The 26006-nt window shown below is 50.5% G+C and overlaps 7 protein-coding genes across 7 annotated transcripts; 3 read left to right on the top strand and 4 right to left on the bottom strand.

The window, feature by feature from the left end:
- Positions 1-44: 44 nt before the first annotated feature.
- LRP88_01594 (chaperonin 10-like protein) lies at positions 45-2354 on the bottom strand (the record flags this gene model as incomplete). Its single annotated transcript, XM_083238271.1, has 3 exons — positions 45-626; positions 682-765; positions 1374-2354. The coding sequence occupies 3 exons, from the start codon at positions 2352-2354 to the stop codon at positions 45-47; spliced, it is 1647 nt and encodes a 548-aa protein (XP_083106776.1).
- A 2585-nt stretch (positions 2355-4939) lies between these two features.
- On the top strand, positions 4940-7113 carry LRP88_01595 (outer membrane protein Iml2/Tetratricopeptide repeat protein 39; the record flags this gene model as incomplete). Its single annotated transcript, XM_083238272.1, has 2 exons — positions 4940-6789; positions 6840-7113. 2 exons carry the CDS (start codon positions 4940-4942, stop codon positions 7111-7113), a joined length of 2124 nt encoding a protein of 707 aa, XP_083106777.1.
- A 167-nt stretch (positions 7114-7280) lies between these two features.
- LRP88_01596 (sterol desaturase family protein) lies at positions 7281-8300 on the bottom strand (the record flags this gene model as incomplete). Its single annotated transcript, XM_083238273.1, has 1 exon — positions 7281-8300. The coding sequence occupies one exon, from the start codon at positions 8298-8300 to the stop codon at positions 7281-7283; it is 1020 nt and encodes a 339-aa protein (XP_083106778.1).
- A 2300-nt stretch (positions 8301-10600) lies between these two features.
- Positions 10601-13291, top strand: LRP88_01597 (alpha/beta hydrolase; the record flags this gene model as incomplete). Its single annotated transcript, XM_083238274.1, has 2 exons — positions 10601-12287; positions 12336-13291. 2 exons carry the CDS (start codon positions 10601-10603, stop codon positions 13289-13291), a joined length of 2643 nt encoding a protein of 880 aa, XP_083106779.1.
- A 303-nt stretch (positions 13292-13594) lies between these two features.
- LRP88_01598 (CwfJ C-terminus 1-domain-containing protein-like protein) lies at positions 13595-15658 on the bottom strand (the record flags this gene model as incomplete). Its single annotated transcript, XM_083238275.1, has 1 exon — positions 13595-15658. One exon carries the CDS (start codon positions 15656-15658, stop codon positions 13595-13597), a length of 2064 nt encoding a protein of 687 aa, XP_083106780.1.
- Positions 15659-21561: 5903 nt separating this feature from the next.
- Positions 21562-22814, top strand: LRP88_01599 (uncharacterized protein; the record flags this gene model as incomplete). The annotated part of the gene is made up of 3 exons (XM_083238276.1): positions 21562-21592; positions 21669-22465; positions 22545-22814. The coding sequence occupies 3 exons, from the start codon at positions 21562-21564 to the stop codon at positions 22812-22814; spliced, it is 1098 nt and encodes a 365-aa protein (XP_083106781.1).
- A 514-nt stretch (positions 22815-23328) lies between these two features.
- On the bottom strand, positions 23329-25204 carry LRP88_01600 (cytochrome P450; the record flags this gene model as incomplete). Its single annotated transcript, XM_083238277.1, has 5 exons — positions 23329-23945; positions 24009-24374; positions 24437-24730; positions 24928-25036; positions 25106-25204. The coding sequence occupies 5 exons, from the start codon at positions 25202-25204 to the stop codon at positions 23329-23331; spliced, it is 1485 nt and encodes a 494-aa protein (XP_083106782.1).
- Between the last annotated feature and the right edge of the window lie 802 nt (positions 25205-26006).

Raw genomic sequence — 26006 nt, forward strand, 5'->3', positions numbered from 1 at the left:
CCAGACGTCCACCAAGTCAAAGGTTTCACAGGTTTATCGTTGAATCACGTTTCCGCACTCCAACGACGAGGTGGCATCATCTGAACGACGCGCTGAAAGGGAGAGTAGAGATCGCCAAAATCCACCAGTTTCCCATGACGCCAATTATCCGGCTTGCAATACGCAAACTCGAAGCCAGTGAGGTAGAAGAAGTCAATATTGGCCTGTGTGACGTTGAGATCGTGTTCCTTGACTCTGGAGCTGACGTAGTCGTATACAATCGCCCAGCGGTAATCTGCTTCTTCAGGGCAGTAAGGGTGTCCTCGCCATTCACATTGGTCATAGTTCTTTGGCCAGCTTTTCTTGTCAAGCTTTAGCCAGCCGTGGTTGATATAGTCAGCTGAACACATTGGGGTAGAGGAGTCAAATTCTGAGGGATGCTGCTGGCCTTCCTCTGAGAAGCAGTAAAGGTTTTCGAGCTTTAACTCCGATGATTTCGGGGACGGGTGTATCATGATCGTATTCTCTGATTGTTCAATTGCCCATCGGATCTTCTCGATGATGGCCACATGCCGGGCCTCATCTTGGAATGGGAATACAAAGGGTTTCTCTCTATTCAGCGGCTCTTGCGGGCGAGTATTCCAGAACTGCGTCCACTGTTAGCCTCTGGGGCATATCAAATTTGCGGGAGAGGTAGCGGACTAATTTTAGAGCATAGGGGCCATCACCACCAAAGGACACCTTGAAGACACCACCTTCCACACCACACCCGACACAGCCATGCCACTTTATTGGGACATGATGTTCTGGGAACTAGCGAAGGAGATGCTTACAGAAGTTCTTTCACTTCATGGGCGGAGGTGTCTCGAGTAGATGGGCCGAAAGAAACCGTTGCCCTCTGTAATTGTACACGTTGATGGCGCCGTTGGAGAGGGTTGAAGCATCATAGACCTGGATGGAATCGTCCAGCGAAGGTGTTTCGTCTGCGAGTGGGAGATGGGAGGAGATGGCTCTAGTCGTCTCTGTCACTTCCTCTGGTGTCTCTGCCGTACTCATCTCTAGAGGGTTCTCTGCGACTGGAACTTTAATATGACAACGATGAGACATTTGAAAGATGACAGGAGTGAAAGTGACAGCTGTTGATGTGTAAAATATTACGTGATACTTCAGCATATGTAGTCTGAAAACACCATAGCAGCATCTCATCTTGCTATCTAAACACTCATTTAACAATCCTTAGCATCAATTGCATAGCATCATCCTTGCGAAACTTATCACTCCGCAACCTCGACAACCAACTTAGTACAGCTCACCCCCCGCATCAGCTCATCCAACCCATCATTAATAGCCCCCAAGCCCTTTCCCACTACCTTGGGTTCCGGACTCGGCCTGACCTTTCCCTTAGCCAGGTTCTCCTTCAACCAGGTCCCCAGCCAATATCGAAGCTGAGTCAACCTTTCCTTTTCATCATTCGACGGCATCACGAAGATGGCTTCCAACCCATCCACCTCTTCCGCGTTAGAAGGGATAAGGGGCGCAGAACCAATCTTGGCCTTCTGGTTTTCGCTGTTGTTCTCCAGGAAAGCCTTGAGCACGCCTTGGCATGCCGCAAGCTGACCCATGGCAAGGTAGCAATGACGAATCACCAGGCCGTCCTCTTTAGCTGCTGAAACGATCGCATCCACAACTTGCGGGTCTTTGTAATCAAAGACACGATCCGCGCCCAGAGAGCGTACGTACTCGTGGTTAGCCGTGCTGGCCGTGGCGTAAACGGCAGCGAAGGAAGAATCGGAGTCTTCTCGTAGCAGCCGAGCGGATTGGACACCCATGCTGCCCACGCTCGAGGAGGCACCCCAAACAAGGAGGGCTTCTCTCTTGTTCTTGTTATCCTTCCGCGATGCCTGCCCGAGCCTTGGAATCCCCATTGCATCCCACGCGCTGAGAGCTACCTCGGTAGATACAGGCAAGGTCGCGGCTTGATTCCAAGAAATGCCATCTGGGAGAGGCATGGCGTGTTGCCAGGGGACGATGCACTTCTCCTGGAAGAAGCCATAGTCAGGGTTGTAAGACCTCCAGAAGGAGGCAGCGTAGGCAGCAATTCGAGTAACGCCCGGTTGAAAGAAGAGGCCGTCGTCGGGACTAACGGGGACGTTGTCACCGACCTCAAGGACCAGCCCAGACATATCAAAGCCAATGACAGTGGGGTACTCGGGTATGAAGAGGCCCGAGGCACGCATGATGTGGTCTGCCGGGTTCAGGGCTACGGACTTGACCTCGATTAGGAGTTCGCCTGGGCCTGGTTTGGGTGTGGGACGGGTTTGAAGTTCAAAGGGCTTGCCTTTGGCGACGGAGAGGGCAGCGAGATGGGTGGCCATGGTGGACTGGGAGCGTAGGTATCAAAAGCTTTGGGGCAGAGGATCGAGTGTGGTATTCAGGTTAAAGACTCAGTGTCTTTCTTTTCTAGAATATCGAGGGAAACGTTCCCTCTTATAGGGATCATTCATGGCCTTCTTGCGTCAAGTACTCCATATAGATGACGGAGTTAGAGGATGAAGCTCCTAGCCAATCAGAGACTCGTGCTCCCGAGCAACAGCTAGCGTGGATCTTGATATCCGAAAATGGGTTAGCTTACGGGTCCTGATAGCTGGGGAATTCGGGAGGATCCCTACATGATTGGCCAAAGCTCTTCTTTATGGGGGCGCTGCTTCAACTGTCATCATCACCTCGTCTCAACCTTTCCAGGCAATCCGACCTCATTCATTCTCCGTTAAGTCCGCTCAAGCTCACTACATCTCTCACATTCAGGTTGGCATATGTGCTGAGCACCCATTATCAGCCATGGCTTCAACCTGTACAACCGAAGTTCGAAAGCGCAGGACTCTGCGGCGGTCGAGATATGGCTGCCGAAATTGCAAGCTTCGAAAACTCAAGGTACCTAAAGCAACCCAATTGTATTTACACGGGGAAACGATCAAACTAATTTTCATGTACTCATAGTGTGATGAGAGCAAGCCGCAGTGCAAGAGATGTTGTTCATTCGGTGTGTTATGCAACTTTACACCCAACATCCCTGACCTCCACCCTGTCGCCGCCGACACAGCCAAGCCGATGCTTGTTAGAGGAAGAGCAAAGCTGCACCCGTCTCTCACAAATGCCGTCTGGACATCTGATTCATCTTCATGCTATCAATTGAATGCAAGGTGTCAGGATTTCATTACCCGCTATCTTGGGCGGAGTCTCCTCACACCAGGTGACCCAAACATGTTACAAGTGAACCGCAAGCTCCTGGAACTAGCATTTACTGTAAGTCTCATTACAATGATTTCCATTTGACTCCTATCGAACAAGATGCAGGCCAGATTGCCCATCATAAACTTGGCTTCGGCTAATATGTACTTTTAGCACCCCTTCCTAATGCACGCCTCCCTCGCTGTGGCATTTACATACGACCGCCATCTGAACAGCCCCTCAGATTATCACCGAACTCGAGAAGAGTGCTATCACTGGTCTCAAAGCGCAGGCCTTTTCCACAAGCGATTAAGTGAACCAATCGAGACCAAAGACAAGGATCCAATCTGGGGTACTGCGGCTGCTCTCGCTGTCCTGACCTTTTCATCTCCCGAAGCAACCTCACCTGAAGAGTCGTGGCCGCTCAAGTCATCTGGCCCTTTAGATCTCAACTGGCTGCGCTTGAGCGAAGGGAAGATGGCATTGTGGCACACGGTTAACCCGCTACGGCCGGACAGTCTTTTCCATGTTATGGCGGCTACTTATGCTCAGATGTACGCGCCCTTTCCAGAGAGAGGTGCGGATGGAGTCCCCATAGACTTGGCTGCCTTGTGTCGGCTTGGTAGCTCATCTACGTCGGAAAACAATCCGTATTTCGATGCCGTCCACGGAGTATCCCGGATTCTGGATATTCCAGACGACGAACTCACAACGGGGCCAACTCAGCTCTTCTTCCGCAGTATTCGTGGTCAATTCAAAGACCTTCTTTGGAAGAGGGACCCTGTAGCATTATTGCTACTGTATCTCTGGTATCGCAAAGGAGGTCGTAGTATATGGTGGATAGAACTCAGAGCAAGGGTGGAATGCCCTTCCATCTGCTCGTATCTGCGATTGTATCACAGGGACAATTGCGCTATACAGACATTCCTTCCGGGAGGAGCTCTTGCCAATAAATGGAACTAGTTGTTTCTTGTAATGTTGGGGTCGATATCTAGATAGCTACCCATGGCGAGGATGGGTTGTGTTTTTTGCAGCATTAAGAGGCTCCAGGTACCTCTCCAGGGTAACTTGCTAGGGTTAAAGCGGCCAACAAACCCACCCCATCTCGAAACGCAGTGCCGACAGAGCCGAGAGAGGTCAAAATCCTCGGATATAGAGCCTCCTAGCCTGAGTAATGGATATCGGCAATGTGTCGGCTCTCATCGTACCGTACCGTATCGTATCGCAGCAAACAACTCTTTGCGATAATGCACAAATCCCCACAGGATCGTCACCCGCAAACTCCGATTGGAAGTGCCTCATGTGCGTAAGCCCGCCTAAACTCCGCAGGCGGACGGGCCTATGACATCTTTGCTCGGAGCCCCGGGGGTTGAAAGATGCATCTCCAATTTTCGGATACAAAGAGCGGTTTTTATTTCTCTTTCCTTTTATTTCTATTCTTGTTTATCTCTGGACTCTCTGCGACACTTGTTGAGTGGTCGCGTGAGACAGGAGGATCGCTCTCTGCTTCGTTCTCGGTTTCGCAATCGTGTCGAGGGGAAACCGCCACAAAGAGGGGTCTTTTTTTCACGGGCATCCATTCCATTCAGCCTAAGCAAAAGAGAGTAAGACGTCAGCATTTGGGGCTCAGCCTTAAGACTTCATCATCGCATACGAACTCTATGAGCATAAAGAGGTCATCTTGCGCTCAGCTCTCTCTTCTTACAGCTTCATACACTTTTCCATCGCCATCATGAGTCGTTTAGCGGGCTGGTTCCGCGGAGGCGCCGCTGCCAAGGCTGACGATGCGAGCGACACCAGCTCTACCAGGGACAATGTCGCTAAAGAGATGGAGGATATTGACGATGCCATGAACTCGGCCGGACTCATCATGAACGACGACATTGATGGAGCTTGGGAGCGACTACAGACGGGTGACTCGTCTTTTCACCAGCTGGGTCTCGCTGTGACCATCTTTATGCGATCGGTCCTTGGCTTTGAGAAGGCTGTCATGACGGAGACGACAACCAAGCTGGATGAGTGTGAGGCTAGGGCTTGGGCTGACTATAAAAAGGCGCAGAAGCATGGGAAGGCGAGGGCTGGGAGCAAGCTGTATCCCCCAGGAACAGAGTATGAGCTTGTGCGTGCTGAGACACAGCTCATGGGCGCCGTCGTTGGTGTTCTCCACGAGAGTCTCATCGACGCCATGAAGAGTTTTCTCAAGCTCCGCAAGGCATTCATCACCCTCGATGCTATCATTGAAACTGAGAACAAGACGCTGGGCAACAAACCCGAGGGACAATCGCAGGCGTCATTATCTGCCAAGGCAACGGATGACGGCTCTAGCAGCATGGAGAAGCTCGAGATTGAGTCCAAGAGCGGCGATGGATCCTCCGGAACACAGACACCAGCCAACCTGGAATCTTCCAGTTCTTCGACAACGACTCCAGGGACCAGCACCGAGGACGAGAACCTCGATGAGGGAGCGCCGCTGAAGGAGGCTAGGTCAAAGCCCACCGAGTCCGACACTGTTCTCCTCGAGAACCCCCTCGACGTCTTTGTCCATTCGGGCGCAAACATGTGCTTTGGACTTATTCTCCTCATGCTGACCCTCGTTCCCCCAGCCTTTTCCCGAATTCTGTCGGTTGTTGGGTTCCGAGGAGATCGCGAGCGAGGCGTTCGTATGCTCTGGCGATCTACCGCTTACGCCAATGTGAACGGCGCTATTGCTGGTCTGGTTCTGCTGTCGTACTACAACGCCCTTCTCGGAGCCGTGGACATCCTTCCTGACGAAAAGGACTTTGACGAAGGTGCTGAGATTGTCGGCCCTCCTCGAGAGAAATGTGACAAGCTCTTGGCATCCATGCGAGCACGGTACCCAGACTCGAGGCTGTGGAAGGTTGAGGAGGCTAGACAGCATGGCAACGAGCAAGAACTCCCCAAGGCCATCGAGGTCCTCACGACTGGTGGCGAGTCCAAGATGAAGCAGGTTGCGGCGCTCAACAACTTTGAGCTCTCCATCAACGCTATGGCTATCCAGAACTGGCCACTCATGCGAGACTCGTTCCTCCACTGTCTCGAGGTCAATGACTGGAGTCCTGCTCTGTACTACTATATGGCCGGTATCGCGTCCCTCGAACTATATCGCAACGCGATCGAGGCTGGCGATGAAGGCGAGGCGAGACGACAAAAGGCCAAGACGGAGGAGTTCTTCCGCAAAGCACCCAGCGTCGCAGGCAAGAAGCGTTTCATGGCGCGACAGCTACCCTTTGAAGTCTTTATCCAGCGCAAGATCCAGAAGTGGGAGGACCGCGTAAAGGAGCACAAAGTCGACCTCGCCGACGCGATTGGCGCGAGTCCGGCGCTCGAGATGTGCTACCTGTGGAACATGGTCAAGCGTATGGGTCCTGCTGAACTCGAGACTGCTAGACATGCTATGCGGTGGGAGAGGTGCACGGCCAAGCCTGAGATTGTGGAGAAGATGAAGGAGGAGCTTGATGAGATGGGATCGTGGGCGCTTATTTGTGCGGCGCTGTTTAGACAGGGTAAGAGGTTTGAAGAGGCGAGAGAGCTTCTGGAGACGCATGTTCTCAAGCATGATCGGTAAGAAACGCAGTTCTCGCAATTCAACACGCCCGCTAACACAAGCTCAGATCCGTATTCAAGGGCCCGACAAAGGACGACTACGTCCTCGCAGCTGGAACATACGAAAAGGGCGCCATCGCATGGGGAGAATGCTGCAACCCTCCCGAAGGCACCGTCGAAGAGGTCGCCAAGTACAGGAGGGAAAAGTACGACGAGTGTCTGCGGCAGATGGACGTTGCCAAGGTGTGGGAGGCGTTTGTGCTTGATGCGAGAATTGGCATGAGGGTGCAGAGTGGGTTGGAGACGTTGAGCTGGTTTGGTAAGAAGATGGGATACTCATAGATACGGTTTCTGGGAATCATTGAGTGTGGTTGTTAGACCTGATAGAGATATGGAGGGCATGGAGCGAGGCACGGTTGGATACATAGGTATGGTCTCGTGTAAAAAGTCAACTTTTCAACTTCAAAGCTATTAACACTATACTACGAATGGCATCTACAATCAGCAGCTTAAGAAGCTCGCTTTGACCTCAACCTCGAACTCCTCCTCCTTCCATCCTCATTCCCGTTGGTCAACTTGTCAATCCCATCCTGAATCGCTCCCATCCCACTGTCCACCTTCTTAGCCGACCTCTCCTTAACATGATGCTTCTCCGCTTCGGCCTTGACATCCTCCAGCACATCCCGACCCCGTCCAGTGCCGTTAACCCAGTCGAGGAATCCCCAGGCGCCATAATTGCAGTCCCCACCGCTGGCGTAGTGCACCGCTGTTCGGCGCGTCATCCCACCCATTATGATGCCCGGAACAATGCTGTAGCCAGACATGGACAAGGTTTCCTCGGCGGTGCAGAGGGAAAGGAACAGGAAGTAAGTCAAGAGGTGTGGTCGCAATGCCAGAGCAGGTAGGTAGATGGAGACGAAACGTTGGAGGAGCAGGGGAATTGGGTGGTCGGCAAAGAGGAGAAGGCTATAAGGCGCCGCAGCACGAGCGTGAGCGAAGCGACGGTGGTATTTGCCAATGGTCGACGAGGAATGCAGCGTGTAACGGTGGATGTAGTACGTGAGCACCTCTCTCGCCGTGAGGAGCAAGACGATATGCTTCGCTAGCTGCCACGGTAGTGGAAGCGTCGACGTCGTCTTGAAGTCATTGTCCTTGAAGACGTAGGAAAAGCCTAGACTCGAAGCGCCTTCCACGCCCGTCACGAGGGCGAGGTTGAACACGACGAGTGCAACCTGGCGGGCCAGTGTACGGGCATCACGGGGCGGGAGAGATGCACGACCGCCAAGCTTGATGGACTCGGCGAGGCTTGGAACCGCCGCATCGAACAGAAGCGTGAGTAGTGACGGTATTAAATAGAGGACTATGCGTATCGCGAGAGAGCCTAGGAGGCGAATTCGCAGGGGAGTATGGGAGAGGACAAGAGTCGTCCATGTCATGTAGAAGAAGAGGAGGTTAAGAGATGTTGACCATGACGCCGAGGCAGGCGACAAAAGGTAGGAGAGTATGGGTAGAGAGAGGAGGACATCCATCTTGCGCTGACGTTTTGATGATGGTCGGTGATGATGTCGTGGTGTTGCTAGACTCGTATCGCTAGCTCAAGACACGAGAGTGAAGTGTAAAGAAGCAGAATTCACAGAAACTCAACAACGGGATCTACGATTATTCTACTCTTGGAGGGGGAAGCTCACCTTTCCGCGACCATGACGTCGCAAACACATCCTTTTCCATCCCAGAAACCGGAAGCTGTAGACAAACTGTGGCTAGAAACCCCCAATGACGTAGTTTGTGGCTGGTGTGGGCCAGTAGCGCTGGGGATGATTGTCGTCGGCAGCCCTACGAGGGGATTTGGGTTTAAAAGATGCATGCAGCTAAAGACGGAGATGCCCTTGGTAAACGGTTCAATAACGATCGATTAAAGGCTGGAAAAGGGGTCATTTGACTTGTTCTCGCGAGACGAAGGCGTGTTTCGTCATGGCGTGAGAAGTGTCCCAGACATTGGCGAATCTGCAGCCGTGAGACCAGACGCAGGAACAGAAGCTGCAGGGAGGTCCAAGCTGAACGTTCTCGAGAGGATTCCCACGCGAGAATCTCCTCTTCTCATGGCACGTTGGAAACGCGCTACGCGTAGATCGTGGGCCTGTCAAAGAAAGCATTGGGGGTCACTCACGCAACATGCACAGACACGGTCGACGGGAGAACCGGATAATGTTTCTTGATGACGATTTCTAAGGCAAACAGATGCCCAACAAATAAAATTGAAGCTGCTTCCGTTGTGGAGACACCGTAATCAATAGACAACCGGTCCGCATGCAGGTTTAATCAGGTCCCTTGCTTTTCCGGGTCCGACCATGACCTCTTTTTTCCGCGAAGCATGGCCGTCTCGAGTCGCGTGGGAATACGGATAGGCATGCCTTTTAAAGTTCCGCCATGGTTAAACTCTGACCTGAAAGTCCATTCCTCGCGTGGGCATTTAAATCGAATCACAGCTGGAATGCCAAAAGATGGAGAAACGTACCCCTGGGGCGCGTGCCTAACGGGTAAGGATGCAAGCTCCAGGGGCAAAAAGCTCTTTTCAGGGGTCCCGCCCCGATCCTTCCTTCTTTTGGTCAGGGGTTCCCTGGGCCTATCAATTGTTCTAGTGCGCAATCCCGCTAGGCTGGAGAGATTGAGAATGACGACTGACCCAGGCGGGAGATTGTACTAGAAGCACATGGCCTGCCTGGGGCTTCGTCTCGACTCAAGGGGTTCTTGGATGAGGAGAGGAGAGAAAGGATGCAGGCTGCGCGTCGCGTGTGCATTGCATTGCATATCGTTGCATCGCCTTTCGAAACGGTTCTGATGACCCCTGTTTGCTGAGAAATACATGTACATGCCTCCTGTGGTGACTGCACCCTACTCAAGCAGAAACACACGGAAAAAGAGACCTGAAGACCTGAAGCTCCTCTGGCTCGTATCTTCAGGTAGAGGTCATGCGCTGCCTGGTTGTGGTCGGGGAGCACAAACTTTCCGTGGCACATACAACACACCCCCTTACCATTCCTCTCCCCCCATACTCTTTCCTGGGGACAACTCTTGTCTCTTTACACCTACCGCAAGAAAAAGGAAAGACGAGAGTTTATTTCCAACAATTGCATTTGTTCGTTGATTGCCTTGTCTCGGGGCGAACAAGGACGTGCTTTTGCTTGTTGAGTCGACGCCACTGACTGTCTTGGACCGACCCCCGAACCCAGTCCGTCCCGCCCAATTCATCTCACAAATTGCTGGGCCTCGTCAATCAATCAATCAATCACGCCCGCGCGCACCCGCTTCCTTGAACCTCACTCAGCCAGCGTTTGCTTCTTCTTTTCCTCTTTTTTTCTTCTGCATCCTTCTGTTTCTGTCTTGTTTGCTCCTCCTGCAGCGCACGTCCTCGCGCAGACGACCTGCATATCCCACCGCAGCCTCCACCATCACCACCGACAACCTAATATCCCCAATCCCCACGAAAAAAGCGACGGAGAGCGTTCCATCCCTTTAAGCCCAGAGCGAGCGCGCGCCAACGCCCGCGCCATCGCTGACGCTGCGAGACAACCCTCGAGACAAGTCCGGGCCGAGCACACACCTAACAGAGCTCGAGACATTTGCACCTGTTGAAGCTTGGCTGGTCGCCTGTTGCAACCCTCGACCTGTGGCTCCCCCCCTTTGACGAGACACCGCGCGCCGCCTATCCACTGTTTCCCACGTTTACGCCCTTCCATCCATCCATCCATCCGTTCATCCCTCCCTTGGGATCAACTGACCTGCCGACCGTGCAATTCACAGCCCGCGGCACGCGGCGGCCCTCCCAGCCATGGAGTACGAGTCGGCTGACATCCCCCCTATCCCGACCCGCGCCCATCATCACCACGCCCGACGTCGCTCTCTTCAAGGTCCCTCCTCCGCCTCAAACAAGCGTGCCAGTCTCCCTCCCGCCAGCCCCGAAGTCATCTCCAACCTCATCACCAGCCTCAGCGTCATCTCCAAGCCCGCCAACAACCACTTCGAGGTCCCCCCGACCAGCCTCTCTTTGCCTTCTAGCCCGGGTCCCGGCCACGGCAGCTTCGGCGTCGACTACGGAGCCTTTCACCAGCCGAGCCTCGACGAACTGAGACAGGACCCCGTATCACTCGACGAGCTCGCCGCCTGCCCTCCCGTCATCCGCACCTCGAAGCCCCCGAGCGGCTTCTCCCCCCTTACCGCCGCAAAGTCCCCCAAGAGCCCGAGAAGCCCCAGCCGTGAGAACTCGGGCGGCCTGCGCTCCTTTATACGCAACAGCACCTCGCGACCCTCGTCCAAGGGGTCATCGGCCTGCTCCAAGAATGACGACACCCAGAGCATAGGCAACCTCTCCATCGAACGCCGGAACGCCCCGACCCCCGAGCTGAACCACCAACGATCGCATGATAGCTGGGGCAAGAAGACGTCGAGGAGCCAAAAGGGGCTCATGTACATGAGTTCAAAGGAGCAGCTCCGCGAGAGGGAGGTTGAGAGGAAGCGCGCTTCTGGAGGTGTTTCTGCGTCGTCTTCTGGTGGGCTTGCCGTTGAGAGTAGTATTCACAGTGGAGGACGGAGTGATCCTTTCTTTGCTGAGACGGCTATCCACGAGGAGCCTCCTGCACATCAGTTGCCTATTGAGCGTCCAAGCCCAATGGAAATTCCGGCGCGCGACTCGAGTCTAAGGAAGACGGGACAGGTTAGGCGATCGAGCGCGAGGAGATCAAGACGAGAGGATGGGCCACTGAGCGATGTTATACCTGAAGCCGAGGAACATCACAAGCCACGGGGGGAAACCGGGAGGAGAAAGCAGGGACATACCGCACATGACCAATTGCGGTCATCTGCCAGGTCACCAGTCTATGGGCTCCAAGAACCAGCTCCGTCCAAAACGACGAGCGTAGCTGGTCGGAGTTTCCTCGATGTTAGCCAGGATGACTACGGTTTGGGGGTCGACGACGATGATGATGACGGTGCGCCGTTCCCTGCTGTCTCACAAAATCGGCGGCGAGAACCAAGCAACGATCGTCACAGTCGTCGTCGTTCGGGTCATCAGAGTCCAATCCCTCCTGATGGTGTCAAGATGAAGCGGAGCAGTTCACGACTCAAGCGTCTATCTGGACCGTTGAGCCCTCGACCCGACGACCGAAGTCGTGAATCCCCAAGTCCTCAACCAGTCCAGAACCCAACCCCAGCAGGTTATGAGCGTCCTCAGTCAGCTGATTCTGTTGACGATGCTGTCGAGTCTTACCTCTGCTCTCCCCGCCTGTCACAAAAGATTCGACATCCCCAGACAGGTCGCGTCATCTCCTTTTCCGAAGTCGGTGACTCGGAAGGATCGGCTGTATTTTGCTGTGTCGGAATGGGACTTACTAGATACATCACTGCCTTCTACGATGAGCTAGCGTTGACGCTGAAGCTGCGGCTGATCACTCCTGATCGTCCTGGTGTTGGAGACAGTGAGCCATACTCGGATGGGACTGCTACGCCGCTCAGCTGGCCAGGTAAGTTTGCCTTGTTAACACTTGAGGGACTGTTGCTGACTTGATTAGATGATGTCTATGCTATTTGCCAGGCTTTGAAGATTACAAAGTTCTCCATCTTGGCTCATTCAGCTGGCGCCATCTACGCCTTGGCTACGGCTCTCCGTATGCCTCAGCACATCCGCGGTAGAATTCACCTTTTGGCACCATGGATCCCTCCATCTCAGATGAACGTCTTTGGAACATCGCAAACACTTCCCCCGACCAACGCTATCCCGACCTCGCAGCGAATCCTACGAGCCCTTCCTACCCCCATCCTCAAGGCTGCCAACAGCAGTTTCATGACCGCGACGAGCAGCTCTATTACAAGTTCATTACCCAAGAACCCCCGACGAGCTAAGCGGAGGACAAACAACAACGGTGGAAGAGAGAGTACAGCGAGCAATCGGAATGTGACGCCCAGCTTGGACAAGGAGAATATTGGTCACGACATGTACGGCAAGTCCAACGGCCACGGTGATCCTGATCTGGAGCCCCCGAACGCATCAGAGAACATGGATAGGATGCAGGTGCCTCAGGGTACGAGGAGCCCTGACAATGCCATCTTGGCAGCAGCAGCCGATGCCATGGCAGACAAGGAGCGTCAAATGACGTACGACCTGCGGTTAACACACGCGATTTGGGAACTGGCAACAACAGGAGCAAACCCAGCCGTGGACCTCCTAGTATGTCTCGAACGAAGACACACGATCGGATTCCGGTACGTCGATATTACTCGGCCAGTGGTCATCCACCACGGAAGCAGGGATACGCGTGTCCCTGTGGACAATGTCAAGTGGCTCGGCAAGACGATGCGGAGGTGCGAGGTCAGAGTCCTCGAGGGAGAGGGACACGGCCTCATGGCTAGCGCGAGCGTCATGGGCTCGGTGCTCATGGAGATGAGCAAGGAGTGGGAGGACTGGATGAAAGTTACTGGCGCTGACGGACGGAAAGAACGCGGTAGAGACCGAAGGGGGAGAGTTTAAACATTTTCTGTGGGAGCATTCTATTCTTCTTGTTATTGGTAGGGATCTTCATGTCCCTCTTCTTTTTTATTGCTCCCCCCGAAAAGACCTGAGAGGTCTGTCTTGATACCCAGAGAGCGCAGCATGATGTGGAGTCGAAAGGAAGCGTCATTCTCGTCTGGTTCTTACTAGCCATTTGGATTGTATGGATAATCTTACGGACAAGCAAGCAGCACCCCGTACTAGTTAGTGTAATGTCTTGTATGTTTCTCTTTGTGAGATGAAATAATAAAAAAAAATGTAATAAATCTCAACTCCTAGTCTCTATCCTTCCGCAAGCATCCTGGTCCAGTCAAACTTCCTCCATCCCTTCTTGAACCCTTCGACTCGAGGATCTCCTCTCGTCCATCTTCCTTGCTTCTTGATTATATGTGGTTCAGCATCTACGATACCACCCAATACCTCACGAGCAAATATATCTCCCTTGGGCCAGCGACCTGCGTCTTCTACAACGTGACCCAGTCCACCGTCGAGAGTGAACCATGCGTGAAAGTAGGGCATCTCCTTTGCGATGCATCGTCGGAAGGCGGACCGACCCATGCCCTCGCGGGCCTTGGCACCCGTGTCGATGATTTTGCGGTGCTGACTCCACTCCTCGTCCGACGAGAGGAAGGCCTCGCGGAAGTAGGCCGGGGCCGTAGCGCCCTCTTCGTACGGGATCGGCACGGCCACCATAGCGGCGTGCATACGTCGGTGTGGTGCAGCCGCGTTCTCGTAAAAGACCACTTCACGGCCTTGGTCGTGGTACATTCGTGTCAGGGACTTCATAAAGTTGCGAATCTCCTCCCACTCATCATCGTCACACTCAAGGAGGTTGGCGCGGTGTGCTATCGGAGCGAGCACGGCGCCGCCCGGTGACACCTCGGGCTCAGTAGCAAGGGTGAGGAAGACGCGAGTACCAAGGGCGATGATAGGTGCTAGGGGTGGCTGGTTTGTGTCTTCGTGGTGGCACAAGGGACACGAGTCGAGAGCTCGCGACATCTTCTGGAACTCGGAGACGGCCATGTTTTTGAGGTTGAGGTCGGACTTGTGCATGCGACGGGCGAGCTTCTCGGCGTTTTCGTCCATGTATTCGAGGTCATTGTCGAACTTGCCGTCCTTTGCGATGCGCTCTGCTAAGCGCAGGCCTTCGCCGCCGGCTTGGTTCTTTGTGCGACGCTCCTCGCGGACCATGTCTTCGATGGTCATCTCGGTGTTTTCCTCGACGTTGCCACGTTCACGGCCGCGCTTGGTGGTTATGGCCTTGGCTTCGGCACGTGTACCGGCGAGTTGTCGGTTATCCATGACGCTGAGAACGACAGCTTCAGGATCCTGACGCGCTGATGAAAATGCGGCCGCGGCCTTGTTGTATTCTTCTTCGAGTTGTGCAACGTTCGGAGCACGACGGAGCTTGGCCTTCATCATCTGGGCGCGTAGCCGGTTCAAAGAGGATTGGTCCATAGCTGGCGCAGAAGCAGGTTGCGGGTCAGGAATGATGGTTCCCTGCTCTGGTTCGGGAGGAGGTTCGTCTTTGCGTTGGTTCTTGATCCTCTCGCGGTAGAGATCGCCTGTGGGCTTGTCGTGACCCTTGTAGCCCTTTCCGTAGAGCTTCCTCCGTTCCATCTCCTCCTTTTCCTCCCTTGCATCGTCAAAGTCTCGTAGGTCACCGAAGCGCTCCATGGCGACTTCTTCTACTGGACGACCGCTCTCTTCAGCTGCTGTGTAGACAGCTTTGAGCTTGGTCATGCGCCAGGAAGAGCCAGCGTCGCCAAAGGTGTACTCGACATCTCGTTCCTTGGGAATGTCGAGCTCGTCAAGTGTCTTGCCTTCGTTGATATCGTTGATGTGGACGTTGATCTCTCTCTTGGAAACGACTCGCTTCGGCTCGACTTTTGGAGGGGGCGACTTGGCCTTGTCTGGTCGGTGGATGTAGTCGACTTCGAGGGCCGAGGGTGCCGTCATCCAGGAGTCTCGCGTCAGATGCTCTGATCTATCGACAGTGTCTTCGCTTCGTGGCTTTTCTTCGTCAGGGATGGGAAGGTCTTCTTGAGGATCTGATGTCTTCTGATGTCGCTCGTCACGATGTCGATGCCGTGATCGATGTTCCTCATCGTCGCGCGAGTGTCGTGAGCGCTTGTGTCTGTGCCCATCGTCCTCATCATCGCGATGCCGACGATGCCGATGCCTGTCCCTATCTCTATCCCTCTCGCGATCTCGATCTCTGTCCGACTCGTGTCGATGGTGATGTCTGTGTTTGCGATGCTTCCTCTCCTCGCGGTCGCGTTCTGAACGTTCGCGCTCTGCCTTTTCGGCGGCAAGAGTCTTTTCGAATTCGTCGAGGCCATCCATTGTGACTAGCACAAGAGGCTACGCGACAAAGAATGGAATGGGGGGGGATTGAGTTGTGATTGGGATGTCAAGTTGAAGCTGAACTGTTACGTCAGGTTGGGAAAAGCTCCGTCCAATCATTACGGGGTCACCAAGTGGAGCCTCAATCGCTGAAGCTTGAGCTGGGTATCTCTTTGACTGCGCGGGGGCTACCATCGCGTACCAGACAGGGGCTTAATTCAATAAAAATGCCGCAAATAAAAGGTACTTCTTTTCTTACTTATTTTCTATAGTAATATAAGTCAAAGTAATACGGTAAGTTATATAAAGTGTTAGATAGCGTACGGCATATTCGATCAGAACGATATGAAACAACATGATGTGGAGCCAAAAGTGATGATGTTCTTGCTTCATCCTCCTCCCGGCCCCCTCTTGAGAAAAGAGGGGGTTTTCTAGTCATCTGACTAAGGCTAGGATATCTGTGTACTAGGGGTTTATGCAAATTCGGGGCAGATGCCGCCACATGAGGGGTCGATCCAACATAAAGTAATATCACATAGCCTTTAACTATATCTTAATTGAAGTACCTCTTTCTTACTTCTATTTCTATTAATCTTAGTTAATGTTACATGCCCCAGTCACAAGGGTCCCCCACGTGACGAATCTGGCTCTATAATAGTCAAATCCAGCAGCCATTAGATGGAGAATCAACTTAGATTAGATTACCTCTTATGTGCCTTCTTTGCATTGTGAGTTATGTTTATTTTAACCTTATAGCTGCCAGAGTCAGCTATTCCCCCTTCGTTTTCAGTGATACAAAGGTCTCTTGCCAGAGCCAAGGGACCTATAACAGTTAAGGTATACTTTTATACTTATAATCTTATAATATTATAGCAATAACCTAGGTAGGCGTAATAGCAGCTATTCTTAGTATGCCCTCTATAAATGTAAAAGACCGTAAAATAGAGGAAATATAGTCTTCAAAGCCTATAGGGTAGGTAATAGAGATAGGAGGTAAATAAGCAGTGGAATTAGTTCTTATAAAAAGCTAATTAGCTAGGTAAGGAATCATAGAGTAATAAAAGTGAATTAAATAAATAGTAGGGTTAAAATAGAGAAGACTAGCTTTTTATTAGTGTTCTTATTGTCTGAATTAGTTGAAGATTTAAGGAGTTATCTTAAAGAGAGAATCTATAGCTAATATATCTAATTGCTCGGAATCTATTAGCCCGATTCGGATAAAAGTTATACCATCGGATAGCCCTAATTCCGGGCTTCAAAACCCCATTAGCTTTGCTAATTGCGGATAACTAAAAGCCGAGTTATAGCATAATAGAAGTTAAAACTTATAGGGTTTTAAACTAGGATATTTAAAACCAGATAGGAAATACTCTTTGGAAGGAAACAGCTTTAATGGAGTTATCGGGTTTATGATAAAGCCCTAAGTCCGAAGTCACGTGACCTTCCTAAAAGGGAAATAAGCCCAGAAGGGGCAGTATTAACACTCCCTTATATCTTGCTTATCTAAGCAGATATTGCTTAGGTAAGCAGTTCATAGGGAAGCGCATAGGCTATAATATAAGGTAATAAAATCCTAGGCTTATATCTTATAAGCTTATTTTTTTAGAATTTTATTTTATAAAAGATCTTCTTAAAGATAAGGTATTTTACACTTTATTAAAGACTTTTATAAAAAAGGTCTTTTATAAATAATTCTAGAGAATTTAGCTTATGAAATATAAGTCTAATAACTTACTACCCTATAGTATATTATTAGTGCTATTTAATAGTATACTTACCTAAGCTTTAACTACTTAGATTAGCGAGATATTACGGAGTTATATAAACTTCCCTCCTGGGTAATTCCAGACATATAGGGTAAGTCACGTGACTCGGACTTAGGGCTTTATTCAAAGCTCGATAACTCTATTAAAGCCGGTCTTCTTATATAGGTATTTTCTATCCGGTCTCTAATACCTCGAATATAAAACCCTATAGGTTTTATCTTCCTTATGCAATAGCCCGGCTATTAACTATCCAACTGATATATACTATATATATAGTTAGAAGGCCTCGGAAAGAAGCTATCTGACGGTATAACTTTTATCCAAATCGGGCTAATAGATTCCGAGCTATTAGTTATAAAAGAATAGCTTTCCTTTAGAATAGTTTTCCTTCCTTAAATCTTTATACACTGAAGCAATATAAGCATAAAGACCACCAATCAGGAGCTAACCTTCTATTCTATACTCTTATTTATCTTGTGACCCACTTTTATTAGCTTATAATCCCTTATCTAGCCAATTAGCTTTTTATAAGGACTAAATCCTCCGCCTATTCTCCTCCTATTTTAGTTACCTACCCTATACCTTATTCAGACCTTATAGTCTATATTTTTCAGCTTTTTACAGGTAGTAAATTATTAGACTTATATTTTATAAGCTAAATTTCTTAGAATTATTTATATAAAAGACCTTTCTTATAAAAGTCTTTAACATTACACACTAAAGCAATATAAGCATAAAGACCATTAATCAGGAACTGGCCTTCTATTCTATACTCTTATCTATCTTGTGACCTACTTTTATTAGCCTATGATCCCTTATTTAGCCAATTAGCTTTTTATAAGAACTAAATCCTCTGCCTATTCTCCTCCTATTTTAGTTACCTACCCTACACCTTATTCAGACCTTATAGTCTATATTTTTCAGTCTTTTACATATATAAGAAAAGATAGGTCTAGTACGCGACAATAGCCCCTGCGTAGTTAAGAAGATTTGCAGCGTGCGCCACCACGAAGGCAGTGTTATAGTCCTCTTAGGGGGAGTAAGAGGCCTAAGTATTACTGAAAGCGGTGAGATGAGAGCTGTTTCTAGCAGCTAGAAGGTCAAAACAAACATAAGTCGCAATGCAAAGAAGGCACATAAGAGGTAATCTAAAACTAAGTTGATTCTATCTAAAAGCTGCTGGATCTGGCCATTATAGAGCTAGATTCGTCACGTGGGGGGACCTATGTGACTGTGGCATGTAACAGGCAGCTAGTTAATAGACCGCCCATAGCTAGCATTGCTAGAGGCTAAGAGGGCGTTCAGATATGTAGGCTTTAACTCCGAGTCAAGAGAGTATGCACCTGTTGGTATGAATGAGACCCTTGCATAGTACCTCGGCGAAACTGTTATTTTATAGAAGGCCAACCGCAAGACACTTCAAGACGAGTATAACACCCTTCACAAGGCATATCCATACATCCAGACAGAAATGCTCATATTAGCTAGTAGCTTCCTAATTGCAGCAGTTAATACATTTATTAGCTTTATTCACTTAAAATTTAGTAGTGACTACTTAGAGTATCTTAACGCTATTAATAAGGAATCGCAGCGGGCAGCTATTAGGAATACTTATAAAGATACGGTCATATATATATATAGGATAAAGTGGTAAAACTTAAAGAAACGTTAGGTAAGATCTAATGCCCTCTATTGCATTCTAGCACTAGGAAGATATTTTAATACTTAAGAAATGTTACATGTCAGAAGGCTGTTACAGAAGGCTCTTAGGCATTGATATTCTATGGTCTCATAACCGAGGTCATAGCTGACCTTTTGACCTAGCGGCCAATGTGCTAGGTTAGCCTATCTTTTTCTGTGCTAGGGTCGGACCGGAGCTTATGCAGCTAAGGTGAACTGGTTGATTGAATGTCTAAGACTAAGGAAGGGAGAGAGAACAGGAAAAGAACTAGCTGTGACCTCGGTGCGGGTTTTGTCAGGGCTCGCAGCGGGGCTACGGAGAAGAATTTCTCCGGTCTTGGTTTTTCCAGGGGGAAACAACCTTCCTCACGGGTTCGCCCGTAACATTCTGTAACAAGAAAGGTTATACTTTAAGGTGAAAGGGAACAATGCTACTGAGTCTAGAGATTGTAAGCTATGAGGATAGTGGAAGCGCTATAGATACTGATGATTAACAGGTTAGCTTGTTCATATATGAACTGAGCATTAGTTAACGAGCAAGGGCATAAGAATGCCTTCGCCACAGTCCTCACCCGCAAACTCCGTCTCTAAAAGCTCTCCCATGTCGCGCGCTCTGTATTCCGCAGGAGGCGAGGATACTCCATGATTGATGTCGTCGTCTCGTTCAGGAACGCCACTTCCCGAGCGACAGCCGGTGGCAGGTCGGTCATGACTTGATTAACTCTGCCACGAGCGCTCTCTTTCCGGGTAGCCCGTCGGCGAGCGACTTCAGCAGCTACGGAGCCTCGGACTTGCTCAGCGGTGGTAGATCAACCACCTCCCTCAAAAACAGTGGCAATCGAACGAGCTCGGGTTGTGAAGAGATTCTCTAGTCCCGTATACTTAGCTATTCCTGATTCTGCTTTCTATGAGATCCTTGACTTTCTCAATAATAGTCTCTGCACGAATCTGGTGCAGCTCTTTTAGATTCTTGTCATCTGGCCATCTGTGTTGAACGGCTGGACTCTCCTCCCACGCCTCAAAGTCAACCACGAATAGTGCTTCACCGTTGAGGATAAAGTTGCGCGGCGCGTAATCCTCGAGAATGACACCAGAATCTCGAAGACAGCGCATTAAGTCGAGTACCTTCGTCTGCAAGTCGATGAGACTTCCGAGGTAGGAATCATCTAGGTCGTCCAAAGGTGTGCCCTCAATATAAGATAGAACAAGAACTGGTTTGCTGTCGATAGTGGTGGCTCCATATGAGTCCCATTACGCCTCCGCTATGAGAGTCGAGTAAAGCCTGACCTTGAGAATCAGTCCAAAATATGGTCCCAGAATTCTCGTCAATCTGTCTCCGATGCCCGTCCGGGTGATAGCGCTTTTCATGACCCTCGACCTCCTGATCAATGCAGTGGGCGCGAGCGAGGCTCAGCGGGTTCGCGATGATCACATTAGCCACAAACGGCTGGCTCCTATCAAGCCGAAGATAGATGTAGAACTGTAATTCCTGAGGTATTCCAGTCATCTAAAGGCTAAACTAATATAAATCAAACGACTTGGCTATAAAATTACCCCCCTCATTCGACTATCAAGAGTGTAACGGATACCAAGGCCTAGCCCAGGTCCCTAGACAAAGATTACCCTAGAGTCCTTGGGGACGTGACCTAGCACGTGGGAGCGGATATTGGGAGGTCAGCGCTCAAGGAAGCAAACTTCAGTCTTGAACACAACAGAACCCTACCTTTGACTACATGACCTCTGTTATTTATGACATGAATGATGTGTTGTTATTGGTGATGTGTAGGATTGATGGCTGTCCTACCAGGTGGCCTGCCCAGACGACAAGGCCATACAGCCTCACCATCGGGCCGATCAAACAACGGGCCATCCTGCCTATTCATTTGTTAGGATACGTTGTTATTTAATCTGCACCATCCAATATACAATCGACAAACCATGCCATTGTCCTATAGAACCATTAAAGGTATCCTGTTCTCATGCTCTGCGATCACCAACATCATCACATCATCGCAACTCCGGTATCATTCTCTATAGATAGACAAATGCCAAGTCACAATGGCACCGGAAAGTCGATTTCAGTAATCAAGGGCCCTGCCTCCGACTATCCCTGGTGTGGAGATTAGGCCAGCACTATCCACACCCTTGTTCTTCGGAAGATAGGAAGGCTGCTCATGCTTATCAGCTCTGTAAACTCACCCGGATTGCATATGTCAGCATGGTTTTCATCCAAGGTCTATCATATTTATATAAACCCCCACTTGAAGCTCCAGCGGAGACACAGTCGGGTATAGGATCCCCCTCACCAGGCTCCCTATCGCCGTGGTACTTATAACACGACGAATCCCATCCTCTCTGTTTCTTGGAACCTCTCCTCGGAAAGCCCTCACTACACTGAATCCACATTCACAACACGCCTACGATCTTCACCATCAAGAGACCTGACTTACATACACCATGTTTCCGCCTCCACCAGCTTCTGATATCGGTAAGAATAACACTGCAGCCCCCCCTTAGAACGTCAATTCAACTCCTCGAGCCAACCACTAACACGGTATCTCCAGACTGGTCAAGCGTCGACCTCTCCCTTAAGATCCCAGTCAAGGGTCACGTCGAGGCTCGCTACAATGCCTCGACCGGCACCTGGAGTGCGCCCGTCCTCGAGACGAACCCGAACATCTCCGTAAGCGGCATATCCCCCGCCTTGAACTATGGGCAGCAATGCTTCGAGGGCATGAAGGCCTACCGACAGACGTCAGGCGACATTGTCATCTTCCGTCCCGAGGTCCACGCTGCACGCATGGCCAAGTCCGCTGCGGCCGTGTGCCTCCCACCGCCTCCCAAGGACCTGTTCATCGAGTGCGTCCGCGCGGCGGTCGCCGCCAACGCCGAGCTGGTCCCGCCCTCATCGTCCAACGGCGCGTTGTACATCCGCCCCGTGCTGTTCGGGTCTTCAGCGCAACTGGCGTTGGCACCGCCAGAGGAGTCCATCCTAGCAGTCTACGTCTACCCTCTTCTGCCCTACCACGGCTCGGCCGCCACCGACGCGCTGATCTTGGAGGATTTTGACCGCACGGCGCCTTTCGGAACTGGGCCATTCAAGGTCGGCGGGAACTACGCGCCCGTGTGGAAGCACGCCGCGGCTGCCAAGGAGAAGGGCTACGGGATCACGCTGCACGTGGACAGCGCCACCCGGACCAAGATTGACGAGTTCTCCACGAGCGGCTTCTTGGGCTTCAAGTCTGATGGCTCCGAGAAGACTCTTGTCGTCCCGCTTGCTGAGAATGCAGTGCAGAGTGTCACGAGCGCATCGTTGACCAGGATAGCAGAGCTGCAGGGCTGGATTATCCAGCGTGATGAGGTGAGTCACTTGCTACGCGCGACCCCACAAACCAAAAAAGAAGCCTTGATCGAGTATACTGAATCTCCTTCCACTCAAGGTCCCATTACATACGCTTTCTTCCATCCAAGAGGTGGTCGCGGTTGGTACGGTGGCAGTTGTTGTTCCCATTCGAAGCATCTCTCGCTTGTCCACGAGCGACAAGTTCACGTTCCCCGGTACTTCGAACCCGGACAAGATCGAAAGCCAGCTGCTGGGACTGGCTCGTACACTATCAGACATAGCACGAGGCAACCGGAAGGACACTGAAGGATGGTGCTGGAAGGTCACGGAGCATGGCCCGGACAGAAGCACTCCCAGCCGTCTGTAGTGCTAGAGGATAGATAAGATACACACGGAGACATGCACATAGAGACGATGTAGTTTTGCCTCCCAAGCCTAGCCAACGCCAGTAGTGTTCTTTTTGCTACCATTGAGCCTCATGGACTAGGCCATTTCTCTCTCTACACATGCACGTACTCACGCAAACGGCCAAGGGCCCTTTCGAAGTCCAGTGGCTGGATCATCTCCCGTGTGTAATCTGGAGCAGATGCTTCGAGACAAAGGACTAACGATGGAGAAGATCATGCCTGGGCCCCGGTTGGGTCATCTATCTGCCCGGTATTGGTATCTTGATCGTTGCATGCGAAAATGTCCACGTTCGCTGACTCTGGCCCCGGCATGTTGTATAATCTCTAGGTTTGTCATCGTCTGGTTCGTTGTTGCTAGGTAGTCTGTCTGCAATGCCGGTGCTAGGGATAGCCACGGCGACGCGCTATCTATCTCTTCCTAGTTACTCTTACACCATTGTCTTCAGACATGTTCCCATGGTTCCTCGGTTGCCATTAGAATCTCGGGCGGAATCGCAGCATCGGTCCATCTTTCTGCCCCGTCACATGGTCTCTCAGAACATACGGGATCGTTTGCGAGTCCAACATGTCGAGATTCGCTTTACTCCTCGTTGCCTCTTCTGCCCTCTCGAAGTCGAACTCAAACAGCAGGCGAGCGAACGTCAGCATGATTTGCGCAATTGCTAGCGGTTTCCCAACGCAGCTTCTAGGACCGATATTGAAGGGGAAATACGGACGCCGGCCCTCCACCTCGTCGGCCCACCGCTCAGGCATGAACCGATGGGGGTGTTCCCAGTTCGCGGGACTGCGCTGCATTGCGTAGATCCCCGAGCCGACCTCGCATCCGGGCGGCACGAACTGCCCATTGATCATCATGCCCTTGTCGTTGTCGATGACACGCCACGGCGGACCTCCTCCCGGCGGGGACAAGCGTAACGCTTCATCCATGCAGGCTCGTAGGAACACGCACGAGTTGAGCTTCTTCCCGAGTTGGATTTCCTCGACCGAGTCAAACGCTGCGCGGACCTCTTCCACTGCTTGACGGTAGGCCTTTTCCGTGCATGAAAGGTAGTGGGCCATCGCAGCCATCGTCGTCGATGAGGTATCAACACCTACCATCGACCAAAAAAGTCAGCCAGCCTGCAAGCAGATCTCGGAAAGACGCTCAAAATTACCAGCCACGACGAATGTTGCCGTCTCCGTGCTCAGCTCCTTCAGCGTCAGATGCTGCCCCGTGTCTGAGTCTTTGCACTGTTGCAGGAACGAAAAAATGTCGTTGTTGTCCGCCTTGTCCTCCCCTAGCCGGATCTTCATCAGTGATCGGAGAAACAGCACAAATCTCTTGGCTGCCTTGTCTGACTCTGGTAGTAGCTTGCGATCCAGGCCCCCGAAGGTCAGGTTGGGCATTTGCCACAGTGCGGCAAGCCGGACATTTGACTTCTCGATCGTGTCCATCACGAAGCGGTACTCTCCGTCTTCTATCGTGCGGTAGTCGATGTCGAATGTGAGGGCAGTCATCGTGTCGAATGCCAAATGTGTGACTGCCGCGGGAAGTTAGAGAAAACAAATCTTTGCTGGCAGGGGGGCCGCGTGCGTCACCCACATCGATGGGCCATATTCGAAGGCTCTGACCATTGCCCTGCCTGCAGGTCGGGACCACGTACAACCCGTAGAAACCTATCAATCCGGGCCTGCATGACTGGCTCGAATTTTCGCAAGCTGCTCTCGGAGAACGCCTGGCTGAGAACCCGTCTGCGACGAGAGTGTTGGACCTTATCTTGCATAGTCAGGGTGTTGGGCGCCCTAGCCGACAGGACCTTGTAGGAGTGGCCTTTGGTCACAGGTGCGCCGTGGCCATAGACATCTGTTGGTGATTTCACCATCTCTTCAGCGTCCACTGGGAAACGGCTGGACTCATTCGCATATCTTACCTCGAAGACCGCCCACGGTGTTGATCAAGACGCGGTTCGGTGCATAGCGCACCCATACCCCTACCACACCAAAGACTCAGCCACTCGTTCCCTACTCATTCAGGGAAACGGCGCCACGAACCATACTTCTCGTGACATCTCAATATGTCTGTGTGTATATCACCTTTCCAGGCATGGTAGGCACTGTACAGGTTGGTGAACTTTGCGAGGACGGGGCCTGGGTATTTGGCCAGAGGGTGGAAGAAAGCATGATACACCAGTGTGTAGATAATCTTTCAATTGATTGTAAGTATACAGCCCAAGGATATCTAGAGAGAGAAATTGTTCATAGGATCTCTTACCAAAGATAGAATGCTTCCAGATACCGTCGCACCAAGAAGCTTTGCCCATTCAAGGAGTCTATGCACATCCAAAGCGTTTGCAAATGAATACTGCAACATTGTGGGCGCAGAGGTAATGAAAAGTGTGCATCGGAGTCTAGGGAACGAGCATGTCGATAGGTGAACAATGTGTCTATTTAAAGACGCAGGGGTATGACGATTGACCTGGTTGAGGGACATGCCATGGGACCGGCTGTGTCCGCTTGTATTATGATCCTATCGTAAGTTAACTCGGGGGGTTTTAGACCCCCCTTAGAAGAAGGTAATTTAATTAGCTGTTAGTATTATATTTATAGTTCCTTTACTTATTTTTGTTTTAATATAGGCTTTTTATTACTTAATATATATATATACCTAACGTATATGTATAGCGAGTGCACCGGACAAGCGAGTGCACTACTTGAATTTCTACCTTAAAAGACGATTTTAAATAAATTCTAAAAAATCCAAATTATACTTAAATTACCTAGATTTAAAAATCTAGGTTTATTATATAATATAAAAGCTATAGTAATTTTCTTATATTTTTTAAAAATCTTATTTAGGATAGTATAAAGAAAATTTATTTATATTATATAATTAAGTATTTTTATATAAAAGAAATTTTATAAAATTATATAAAAATAACTTTTAAGCTTTATATATAGTTAAATAGCTAAGAATATCTTTTTTATATTTTTAATAATTAAATAGCTAGTTTTAGGAATTTAAGATTTAGTTATTTTTAGTTATATGGTATGCTAGTGCACTTACTTGTCCGGTGCACTCGCTATACATATCCGTTAGCTAAGATTTCTTATAGTATATAAAATAAGTATATAAGCTACTTAAGTATAGAAGCTACTTAAGTATATAAGCTACT

Source organism: Fusarium phalaenopsidis (assembly GCF_050370095.1).
Source record: "Fusarium phalaenopsidis strain FUZ10S chromosome Unknown contig_32278, whole genome shotgun sequence".
NCBI lineage: Eukaryota > Fungi > Ascomycota > Sordariomycetes > Hypocreales > Nectriaceae > Fusarium > Fusarium phalaenopsidis.